General features: G+C 32.9%; 1 protein-coding gene across 1 annotated transcript; it reads left to right on the forward strand.

Annotated features, from left to right (window-relative positions):
* The first annotated feature begins 2,220 nt into the window (after positions 1–2,220).
* LOC108460525 (squalene monooxygenase SE1-like) lies at positions 2,221–3,238 on the forward strand. The gene is made up of 3 exons (XM_053026611.1): positions 2,221–2,419; positions 2,506–2,784; positions 2,871–3,238. Exons 1-3 carry the CDS (start codon positions 2,336–2,338, stop codon positions 3,135–3,137), a joined length of 630 nt encoding a protein of 209 aa, XP_052882571.1. The 5' UTR covers positions 2,221–2,335; the 3' UTR covers positions 3,138–3,238.
* The last annotated feature ends 8,963 nt before the right edge of the window (positions 3,239–12,201 follow it).

Consider the following 12,201-nt stretch of genomic DNA (forward strand, 5'->3'; position numbering starts at 1 on the left):
AATTTCATACCTTTAGCGGCGTTTTGGGGAAAAGCACCGCTAAAGGTCATGACCTTTAGCGACCTTTAGCGGCGTTTTTTCAAATAAACGCCGCAAACTTTAGCGACGCCGAAAATAGCGGCGTTTTTAGCGGCGCTTGGAAAAACGCCGCAAATAGTTTTAGTGGCACTTGAAAGCGCCGCTAAAGGCCTAAAAAAACGCCGCTAAAAGTCAGTTTTGCTGTAGTGTTACTACAAATAGAGTACATACACAAGTATAATATATGCCCATGCAATTATAGTGTGGAATTAAACTTGTACAAAGACGAAAATAAAAAAAACATACATGTCATATGCACATGATGAAATAAGAAACCCACGTATTGCAATTATATATGATAGAATTCGAATCTGGGTACTTAAAAACCTAGAGCCTCTCCTTTAAGCAACAATACCAAAATCTCATCAGTCTTCAAATTTGAATTTAACATGATATCATACGTAACAATTCTTCACAATTTTCATGATACAGGACGGACGTCGAGTGCAAGTGATAGAGAGGGACTTAAATATGCCTAATAGAATTGTCGGTGAAGTTCTATTACCAGGGGGCTACATAAAGCTAATCGAATTAGGCCTTGAGGGTAAACAAGAAAATTGTGGATTTAAATAGTAGATGCAATATAATGTTACAATGTTAGTTATTTATACAATAACATTTTTTTTTTACTTTGAATGTTGGTACTATAGATTGTGTAGATGAGATTGATGCTCAACAATTTTTGGGTTATAGTCTATACAAGGATGGAAAGGAGACTCCCATATCTTATCCAATGGAAAAGTTTCAGTCTCATATTTCAGGAAGAACCTCCCATAATGGTCGTTTCGTTCAAAGGCTGCGAAAAAAGGCTGCATCTCTTCACAAGTATTTTCTCCCCTTCCTCTTAATCATTTTTCAAATTCAACATAAGATGTCTAACGTTTGTCTTAATAAATTAAATGACTTGCAGTTTGTTTTGATCATTAGACTTGGCAATTGAGCTAGTTGAATAGATTTTGGGTCATATCAATCTAGATCAAGCCATTCAAGTTTCAAAATTCTTTGAGTAAATATGGTATTAGTGTGTTTAGATTCAAGTCACTTTAGGTTTGGATTCGAGTCATTTTGAGTTCAGGTTAGAATGGTTTGAAGCTCGAGTTTTTTGGGTCGAGTTATGATAGGTTCATGTCATTTTAGGTTATAACCACCTCAATTTCTGGTCTTTCAAGTTGTTTGAATCATTTCAAGTTGGAGTGAAAAATTTATGTTAGGGTGAAATAAGGTTCGAGTTAGAGAGGTTCATGCTGTTGATCCTTTATGGTAAAATCAAGTCAAGTTTAGGTTTGAATTGATTAAGTTAGGTTTTAGGTTAAGGTTAAAATTTAAAAGTTTACTTCTATATGTATTACTTTGCTTCAACTTGTTACAACAATTTATTAGAAATAGCACACTTGAAATTATACTTTTCTTTACAAGCTCCAATTTGATGCATTGATGTTATGAGAATGTAGTGTAACTCTAGAACAAGGGACAGTAACATCTCTTATTGAAGAAAATGGTATTGTCAAAGGAGTGCATTACAAAAATGAGAGTGGTCAAGTGTTGACAGCTTACGCTCCTCTCACAATTGTATGCGATGGTTGTTTCTCAAATTTGAGACGCTCTCTTTGCTATCCTAAGGTAAAAATGCTTAAGAATTAGTGTTAAATTGGTCTAATTATGGTTTTCGTCTCTCTAATTTTATATTTCAACATTCTACTTTAATTTAGCTTAATTTGATTCATTTATTTTTTTTATAATGTTTTTATAATGTGCAAAATGATAACATCATTAGTTGCTTTTTGTCAGAGTGATGAAGTAAAATTGTTTTTATTTTTAGTCCATCACAGTGAAGGCCACTTAAAATTTCTATCAACCATATTCAATTAACAATAAATTTATATGTTGACATTAATTTTTTTTTTAAAATGTCAATGTCATCACTTTATGGCAACAATTATTTGTGTTATCAATTTGCATCTACTAATAACATTTAAAAGCAAGAGGCCATTTTTTCTTTCCAAATTAAAGAAAAGGGATTAAATTCCAATTTTAGGATAATAGAGGGACTAAAACTTTTATTAGACTTGTTAAATTCTATTCTTTGAGAAAATGTATTAAGGTCTATATATTTTTTTCTGCAGGTTGATATACCCTCTTATCTTGTTGCTCTTACACTGACAAACTGTAACCTCCCAAAAAAAATTATGGAGCTATTATATTGGCACACCCTTGACCAATCATATGGTATCCAATTAGCACCACTGAAATTCGTTGCATGGTGAATGTTCCTAGTGAAAAGGTACCATCAGTTTCCAATGGTGATATGGCATGTTACTTGAAAACTCTGGTGGCTCCCAAGGTATATTTTGATCTTTATTTTATTCATTCAGTAGGGGAATTTGGCTTAATTTATGGACTAACTGTATGGCTTATAATATATTTCAGGTTTTTCCTGAAGTGTACAATTCCTTTATATCTGCAATAGAGAAGAAGGGTAACATAAGAATAATGCCGACTAAAATCATGGCTGCTGCTCCACACCTGACTCCTGGTGCGCTTTTGATTGGAGATGCACTCAACATGCGGCACCCTATAACCGGAGGGGGAATGACTGTTGCTCTGTCTGATGTTGTTATACTTAGAGATCTTCTAAGACCCTTGCATGATCTATTCGATGCATTCACCATTTCCAAATATCTCGAATCTTTTTATACTCTGAGGAAGGTAATGTAGTTTCATGTTTTATATGCATTTTGAAAGTGAATGGCAATGATGAAAACGGTATAATTTTGCCCTTTAACTACATGCAGCCAATGTCATCTACAATAAATATACTGGCTAATGTCCTACAGAAGGTATTCAGTGCCTCATCCAATCCTGCAATGGAGAATATGCAGCACCTTTCTCGGGTATTTGAGACTTGGAGGGGTCTTTTCATATGGAATATCAGCAATGCTATTTGGTTTATGCCCTCGTCCATTAAGCATAGCATTTCATTTCTTTTCCATTGCAATATATGGTATCGGCCGATTGTTACTTCCATTTCCTTCTCCCAAACGCTTGTGGGTTGGGGCTGAATTCCTTTGGGTCAGTATATTTACCAAACATTTATATATTAACATGATATAAATATGTAATATCTTAAATATGATTATGATATAGGATCATATTTGTAGCACCCCAAACCCGGCCCAGAAGTTATGGTCGGATCCGGCATGCCACATCAAAAACGTAAAAAAAAAATTTTCTTTCTAAGTCCGAAAATCGTATTTGATGTTCAAAAGATTAATTCATTAAGGGTTAAAGTGAATGGAAGCTATGCACCGTAGGAAACAGGAAAAGAGGTGGTGAGTCCATCGGATCGCTAATACCAAGCTCCTTCGGATCCAATCCTAGACATGCATACCGCCATTGCCACACCTTAATGTCATGGATATTTTAGGAAAACCGATTTGATTAAGTCATTTTTAGGAAAAGTGATTAATTTTGGAAAAATACTTTCATTCGGAAGCTTTGCTTGTTGTCGTGTTATTTTGAAATCAACTGTTGTTTTTGAAAACGCTACCTAAAGCTATCCAGTTTCAACAGTTAAATATAAGTATTACCTATCTTAGTAATACATATTAAAACCATCAAAAATAATTAAGCGGCCTTATTACATTTAAAAGCCCAAAAACTTCAAATGTAAATAAAAGGATGTCCAGTTCACCAGAAGAAAATCAAACTTTCAGAATGGGTGGCCACTTCGAATTCCCTCACAACTCCAAGCCCACTATGGTTGGGGATTTCCTGCGTGGATGAAAATAAAAGGGTGAGTTTGGAGAAACTCAGTGTAAGGAAAACCCTTCAAAGCCCAAGTCACTCAAGTCTATTGGGCCTAAGCCCATTCGTAATAATGATGGTACTGGGCTAGAGCCCTTTCAGACATAATAAACCGGGCCTTAGCCCTTATTCAGATAACAAGATGGCCCATAGGCCCATTTCAAAATACATGCAACATCAATAACATATGCAAGCCCATTTGGGTAATAGTGGTCTTGGGCGAGCCTTTTCAGATTAATAAACCGGGCCTTAGCCCTTATTCAGATAACAAGATGGCCCATAGGCCCATTTCAAAATACATGCAACATCAAGAAACATATGCAAGCCCATTTGGGAGACTACTCAACCCACCAACCACTACACTCCACCCGTACCAGCCATACACTCCATGTGGGGAATAGCTCAACCCACCCAAATTTAACACTCCACGATTCTTGACTTTCTTCGCTCGATTATCATAGAATTGAGGCAAAGCCTCCAAGACGTGGACAAGCCACTTTCAATACTTCTCCGTCAATATCCCAGTCCCATGCATCAGATAATAACATGGCATGCGATAAATAACAACAATCAAACATGCATTTAGGTCAATTTAACCCTAGGGGTATTTGGTAATTCATCTACTAGGGTAAAGCGTAAATTTTCACTTTTAAAGGTATTTCATAATTTATCTATTTTAGGGTTTTTATGCATATTCCTACTTTTCACGTACTAACAGAATCACGTACCGAGGGTTCTTACCGAATTGGGTCCGTTGGCCCATCATTCCAATTTTGGCCCATTAAGCCCAAAAATATTGAGGGCACGTAAATCATGCACTTTGCAGTCCAAATTTTGCAGCTTACCAAAAACATTAATCGATTTACCTCACGAGCATTCGCGACACTCGCAAATCTACAAAATACCGCTTTTCGGCATTTCGCTTTTCGGCTTTTGCCGATCTAGACTAAGAAAGAGGGTGTTAGTTACACACATTTGCGACGATATCTTGATTTGAGATCCACACACGAACCGCCTACAATTGGATTACTAACACGTTAATCTAACTATTCAAATACGAACTACGTATTAATCCCTTACAATATTCGGGCAAACACACCTACAGATCATAGTAAGCTTATAAGAAATCAATAGGCAACTCATTAACAAATTTTTGTCAATGTTTACCACATAATCATAATTTCACTGCAAGCTGTCTTCCTGAGCAACAGTCACTAAATTATTTATAGCTGGAGCTACGAAACTCCAAATCAAGTGCCGTTAATTTTCCTTGAAAATAGACTCATATATCTTTTATCCATTAAATTTTCAGAATTTTTGGTTTAGCCGATCAATACCAGATTTTTCTCAAAGTTTCCCATGTTTCACTGTTTGACTAATCTGACCACCCTTCATTACGAATCAAATTTCTCATTGTACAGAATTCAAAATATGTTCTTGTTTATTTCATTAGAAACTAGACTCAATAAGCTTTAATTACATATTTTATTCAGCTTCTAATTCTTCTCCCACAATTTATGGTGATTTTCCAAATCGCGTTACTGCTGCTGTCCCAAGCAGATTTATTACCAAATCACTCTTTCACACCTAACTTGCATGCATGTTATTTAAACATGTATATCACCAATCAATCGTCACATATCTATGATTTTACTTAAGTATAATCTCCATTTCATCATTTTAAAGCACAACATGTTAGCTGATTTTTCCCTTTAACATCTAAGGCACATGCATGCTCATTTGTTTGGCTCAACTTCACCTATCTTCCATTTTTCATCAAAAGAACATCAAACAACAACCATTTCCTTCATTTTAATTCATGACTAAATGCTCACAACACAACTAAAAATCAAAATATGCTTCAAGAGTTAAGATAGAATCAAGAAGAACTCATGAAAATCAAGATAGAAGCAAACTACCATGAACTTACCTTCAATTTTCTTCCCCAAGTGACCGAACATTTAAGAGCTTTCTCCTCTCCTTTCTCTTCTCTAACTTTAGGCTAGGATGAACAAAGATGGACAAAACTTTGTTCTTTTCACCCCTTTTTCTTTTAATAAAACTTCATATTTCATCCATTTAATTCTTTAATACAAAAGACATGAATTTCTTATCATGAAACATTTACCTAAACCATTATCATGAAACATTTACCTAACCCATTATCATGGAATATTTACCTAATCCATTATCATGGAACATTTACCTAACCCATTATCAATTTGTATCAATTTGTACCATAAATTATGGATATCAAGTACTCATATTGTCTACAACAACATGATGGCTAGCCACTTCATGTAAAATGGAAGGTTTATCATGCAAATCCTCCTATTTTGCACTCCTATTTATTTGGCCACTTCAATTTAGCCTATAGCATTTTCAAACATTTTCACATAGGTCCTATTTCATAATTTCACTCACAAATGACAAAATCAAAGCATGAAATTTTGTCAACATTCACAGAATTCCCGAAAATTGGGGAGATACAATATTAATAAAAATATTTTCTTGTTTTTCAGGTGGCATCAAGTATTCTTCTCCCCTACATATACTCCGAAGGAATCAGACAAACGTTCTTCCCTCTAACTGTGCCAGCATATTATAGAGCTCCCCCTGAAAATGAGGACAAAAAAAACTTCATGCATTAGTTAGCAGTATTTGTTGGAACAATTCTATGTTTATAACAAAATCTCATATATCTGTTACTTGCATTCTTAGGTAGGCTAGCTGGATAATCTTCTGTGTTCGTGCTATTTATATATGTGATGTTTAAAATGCTAAATAAATGAGTTAGCTTTTGCATGACTCAAACACTAGCTATAATGTCTTTAGGTGCTTTGCTGGTTCAGGCCATGTTGAACTTTGTGTGAATTTGTAGCACTTCTATAAGAGATTTGTTTTCAATAAATTTATATAGCCGAGTAAACAAAAATGAGTCAGCTTTTTCTATTTAGTATATTGATCTGTATAAACACTTAAATTATACAAATATCTCCTTCGAGCATAAGAGCATTGACTTTAGACTGATTAATTGAAATTTCTTTCTAATTAAAACTCATATTATCGTATTAATTTATGCTATGGATTCCCCTATTAGATTTGACTCTAATCCGTTAGATATATATTGTCTTATTTTTAGGATTGCATGCAACTCCACTTAATTACGCAAGATCTACCCTTAAATAGGGTTTATTCAACCTCCGATTTAAGCACATCAAACATGGATTAATAATCTAAAAATATTAAACCAAGAATTAAGCACGCATAATTAAGAACAAAAAACTAAATGTAACGACCTAAAGTTTATGAGTATCGGAAAAGTGTTTTTCCATGTTACCATTTTTATAAGATAAATTTATAAATAATTATTAGAAATATTTACTGAAGTAAGTATTGTGATTAATTAGATTTTGGCTAAGTGAATTAGCTTGAATTAAGGCTAATTTAGTGAAAGGACTAGATTGAATATAGGGTAAAAGTTTAATTATAAACTATAGAAAAGTCAAGAGACTAAATTAGCAAATAAGCCTTATGTAACAAGTGTATGGTAAGTATAAATACATGAGTATTATTTTAATTGGTACAAATGTATGTATATATATGTATTTGCTTATTATTTAAGAAATAATAATTATAATTAAAAATATAATATAATAATATAAAGTAAAATAAATAAAAGAATAAAGAAATAAAAGAAAGAAACAGAACAGAGTAGTAACGAAAATTGAAGGAAAGAAAAGGGAAAGAAAAGAAAAGGAAATTTGGAGTTTTAAGTTTTAAGCTTTAAGTGGTAAGTCAATTTAATTTCTTTTCTTGTAATTTTGGTGTCTATGGAATCCTAGGAAGAGATACTATTTAAGTTATGTTAAAATTTAGAAAGTTATTGAATTTTTAGATGTTGATTAAGTTGAATAAATTGAAGAATTATGGGTTTAATTGATAGGAATTCAAGTTAGAAGTGGGAGAAGGATTGAATTGTAAAGAGAGATATAAGTTTTGTTATAGTAGAGATTAAATTGTTTAAATTGTAGAATTAATGTTTTATATTGAATATTAAGAGTTGGAATGGTTTCACGTGATAATTGAATGAAAATATGAGATTTATTTGAAGAGAAAGATTGGTTATGGAGGAAGGACTAAATTGAAATTTATGTAAAAGTTACATGGAAAATAGAAGAGTGTGTTATTAAATGATATGTATTGATGATTTTAAATGGTAATTTTCCGTAACTAACGTAGCACCAGAAACGTCATCAAAGAAGGAAAAAGATAAAGTGAGCGAAGATAACGAGTAAACTCAAGAACCACGGTTTGTATTTCTATAACCAAACTTAATAGTTATTTTGATACATATTATTGATATTATGTATGGCTATTGAAATTAAGATAAGTATTGATATTGTAGTATAGTGTTGAATTATGAATGTCGAAACCATCTTTCGAAATTTTAATTTTAACGAAAAATAGGGGAATCGACTGTTTGAAAATAAAACGTGGAGTCACCACCGATCCTTTTGTTTTGGTGTGATCGGATCACCTAAGAATTTGGTTATTTTAATAAAACATTTTTGATTTACTAAAACAACGATTTTGGTTTACGAACTTTTGAGAAAACGGTTCGGGAGTCGGTTACGCATGAGGAAGGATTAGCACCCTCACTACGCCCAAAATTGGTACCAAATCGATTAAATGCTGCCCTTATGTAAAATGTTTTTGAAATATGGTTCTTATTAATAACATTTGAATAACCCGAGTTGGTTGCCAAAAATCTTCTTGTTTCGACGTCCGAAAGTTTATAATTTGAAATTAACAAAAGGATGCCCAACTATTTGGTCCAACGAAAGACCGAAACCCAGCACAGTAGGGCACGATTCCTCAAATTTCCGAACATCGGACATTGCCTCACCTTAGAAAATATGAGTGAAATTCCGAAGAGATATTCGATTATTTTGAACAAACGGGAAATTGCAACCCAACACAATAGGGTACTATTCCCCAAATTGCCAAGCATCGAATATCGCCTTCGTTTTAAAGGGTTTTTAGAAAACGTGAGTGAAATTTCAAAGGAATCTTCGATTGTTTTGAAAAAACGAGAAATCACAACCCAACACATTAGGGCACGATTCCCGAATTATCAAACACCGAGTATTGTATTCGTTTTGGAAGGTTTTTAATAAACACGAGTGAAAACCTAAAGGAATGTTCGATTGTTTTGAACAAACGAGAAATCACAACCCTACACGATAGGGCACGATTCTCGAATTATCAAACATCGAGTATTGCCTTCGTTTTAAATAATTTTTAATAGTTGTGAAACTAGCTTAAAACGAATTAATTCGATTTGAAATAAGATGAAATTAATCATAAAATTTGGATTTTATAAAACCACATTTCGAAAATCAAGCGGAAAGCGATGATATTGGGTAATATGTGTACGCATAAAACACGACAATGGAAGAGTGGGGGGGGGGATACAATTTATTTAACCAACTAACGACCATTTACAATTAAGTACAACTAACTTGGAAATATAGCTGAATCTCAATCATGCATGGAGAATAATTAACATGGCAATATAAAATAATGAACAAATAAATAATGCAACGATAACATGCATGGGTGAACAACGATTGATACGATAATACATAAGAAGGCGAATTAATAATGTGCAACCAATTGACATGAAATAACATAAAAACAATTACCATATAATGTACCAAACAAAAAAAAACTAATATGATGCAAAACAATAAAAAATGATCAATTGATGAACGAATACTACATGCTTGAATTTGAAATAATTTACATGGATAAAAATACTATATAAATAATTATTAATATAAAAAGATTTTGAATCGAATAACATGCAAGATAATACATCTATCTTAAGTTGTCAATATTCATACAAAATAAAAGAAAACTTAAATAATATACAAAATATGAAAGGTTCTTAAATAACAAAAGAATATATAATAAAGTATGTTCTTGTGTAATAAACTATAAAATTTTCTTAAATATATATATATATATATATATATATATAGAAATATAGAAATATTGATTTAAAAGGAAATGTACAACTAAATAGATTTAAAGGAAAATACATAAAACAATAGAAGATCAACAATGCATGTAAAAACACAATGTTCAACCATTCAAAACTGATAATATAAGAAACATTTACGTATATATAAGTATGAAAACAAATTTATAACAAAACAATATAAACAATATACAAAACAACATGGAAACAATTTGAAAACTATTTAATATGAAAAATTACAAATGAGCAACATATGAGAGGGTTTGAAATGATTTGCATATATAAAAATAAAAACAATAAATAATATTACAATAAACATTGTGAAAGAAGAGATTTGGAACAAATGACATGCAAAAATATTTTAAAAAACATATCTATTTAATGGTGATGATATACATACAATAATGAAAAGACAATGTAAACAATATAATGAAGATATAATAAAAATAAAGAAATGACAACATATATGATGAATGACAAATTAATATAGAGTATAACAATACATATATATGAAATAATCTTAAACAACAAGAAAGTAATAAAACATATTTTTCAAAGAATAAACTAGATACTGAAATAAATTTGAAGGAAATACAAATAAATAGATTTAAAAGAAGTTATATGTAAAATAACATGAAACTAATAATGTGTACAAAAGAAAACTAATTTTGTCATAAATCATATATGTATTAATATAAGTTAAATATAAATTAAATATTATACAAAATTTTGACAACAACACGATATACAAAGTAATTTTAAGATAATAGTTTTATAAAAAAGAGTGAATTGTCAAAGTAATTTAAAATGTATATAAAAATAAAATAAGTGCTAAACAATTAAAAAGATAATGAGTTACACAAATTAAAAGGACTCAATTAAAATGAAAAATAAACTAAAAGGATATTTAATAAATAAAATACACTGCTGAAATTAAAGGAAGGACTAAATTGAAATCAAAATGGAACTAAAAGTATAAAGTTCAAATATTAAAATCGCATAAGGATTCAAATGGAATGCGCGCACAAAGGGAAGGACTGATATTGCAAATTCCCCATTCGAGGCACAGAGGCTCGGATCCGGGTCTTGGGACGGGTCGACGCGCGGAGCTCCAACATCTAAACTACGTCGTTTTTGGAGCCACTGAATTAGGCCCAAAACGACGTCGTATTCAGACCTTTAAAAGACCCTAAATTTGGTTATTCAGCCATTTCAAAACCGTAGCCCCCATTTTGTTTTTTTTTTAGCCGGCCTTTAGCCAAATCATTTGGCCCTCACCCCCATCGTCCCCAACCACAGGTGTATTCGCCCTTTGAAGATGATTTTCAGCCTCAAGATTCCTCCTCCACCTTTGACTTCGACGAGGCAAGGAAAAACCAACGGAGGATTTGCGAGGTAAGGTTTCGTTTCACTCTTTTTTTTTATTGTTTTAGATGCGAAAAATGAAAAAAAAAGTCGAAAGGAATAGATCCAGAGAAAAAACGCAACAAATCCGGAGATTCAAAGAAAGGAAAATCACCTTCCTCTGTTTTTCTTGCTTTGTATTCAATATCTGTATGCGTAAATGCGCGTTCATAACCTTTACAAAGACTAAAAGTTGGGCTTTTATAGCCGAAAGAAAAGAAAAATAAACCGAAAATATACAATATGTCTTTGTTTCTATTCGTCGCTGTTTTTGTTTCCTTCTTGCAGTACGGGTGCGCGTTCGTGTACGGGGGTCATGCTGGCGCTTGGCGTGAGGAGTATGGAGGCGTGCTGGCGCTTGGCGTGAAGAGTACAGAGGTGAAGGCGTAGGGAGGTTGTTGTTGCAGCGCAGGAGAAAGAAAGGAACCCTAGGGTTTCTAAAATTTCTAGGCCATTTGGGCTCATTTCGGGTATTGGGTCAGTCCTTGGGCCGTGGGGTTTTAGTTATTGGGTCTAGGGTATGTATTGGGCCAGAGTCTGTAAATAGACATTTAATAGACTATATATTATTTTTTGTTTTGGGATTATTCTTTGGCTGTTGGGCCCGAGCGAATTTGGCCCATTACAGCTGCCCCTTTTTGCTCATTGTCGTGTAACAAGAATGGAGTAAAGACTAAAAAAGGGCCAAATTTGCCGGGGCCTGACGAGTCTCAACTTCTCTTGGCGCTTCTTTTCTTCAAGTAGCCTATTTCTAACCCACTGCATCTTCAGAGGTAAAGGGACTGTTGCTTTGATCTACTCCACTGCGACTACTTGTAGCTTTAAGCTATTCCACTGCAACTTTAGAGAGTTGAGGTTTGTGGCTTTAA

This window comes from Gossypium arboreum, chromosome 4 (genome assembly GCF_025698485.1).
Source record: "Gossypium arboreum isolate Shixiya-1 chromosome 4, ASM2569848v2, whole genome shotgun sequence".
NCBI classification, from domain to species: domain Eukaryota; kingdom Viridiplantae; phylum Streptophyta; class Magnoliopsida; order Malvales; family Malvaceae; genus Gossypium; species Gossypium arboreum.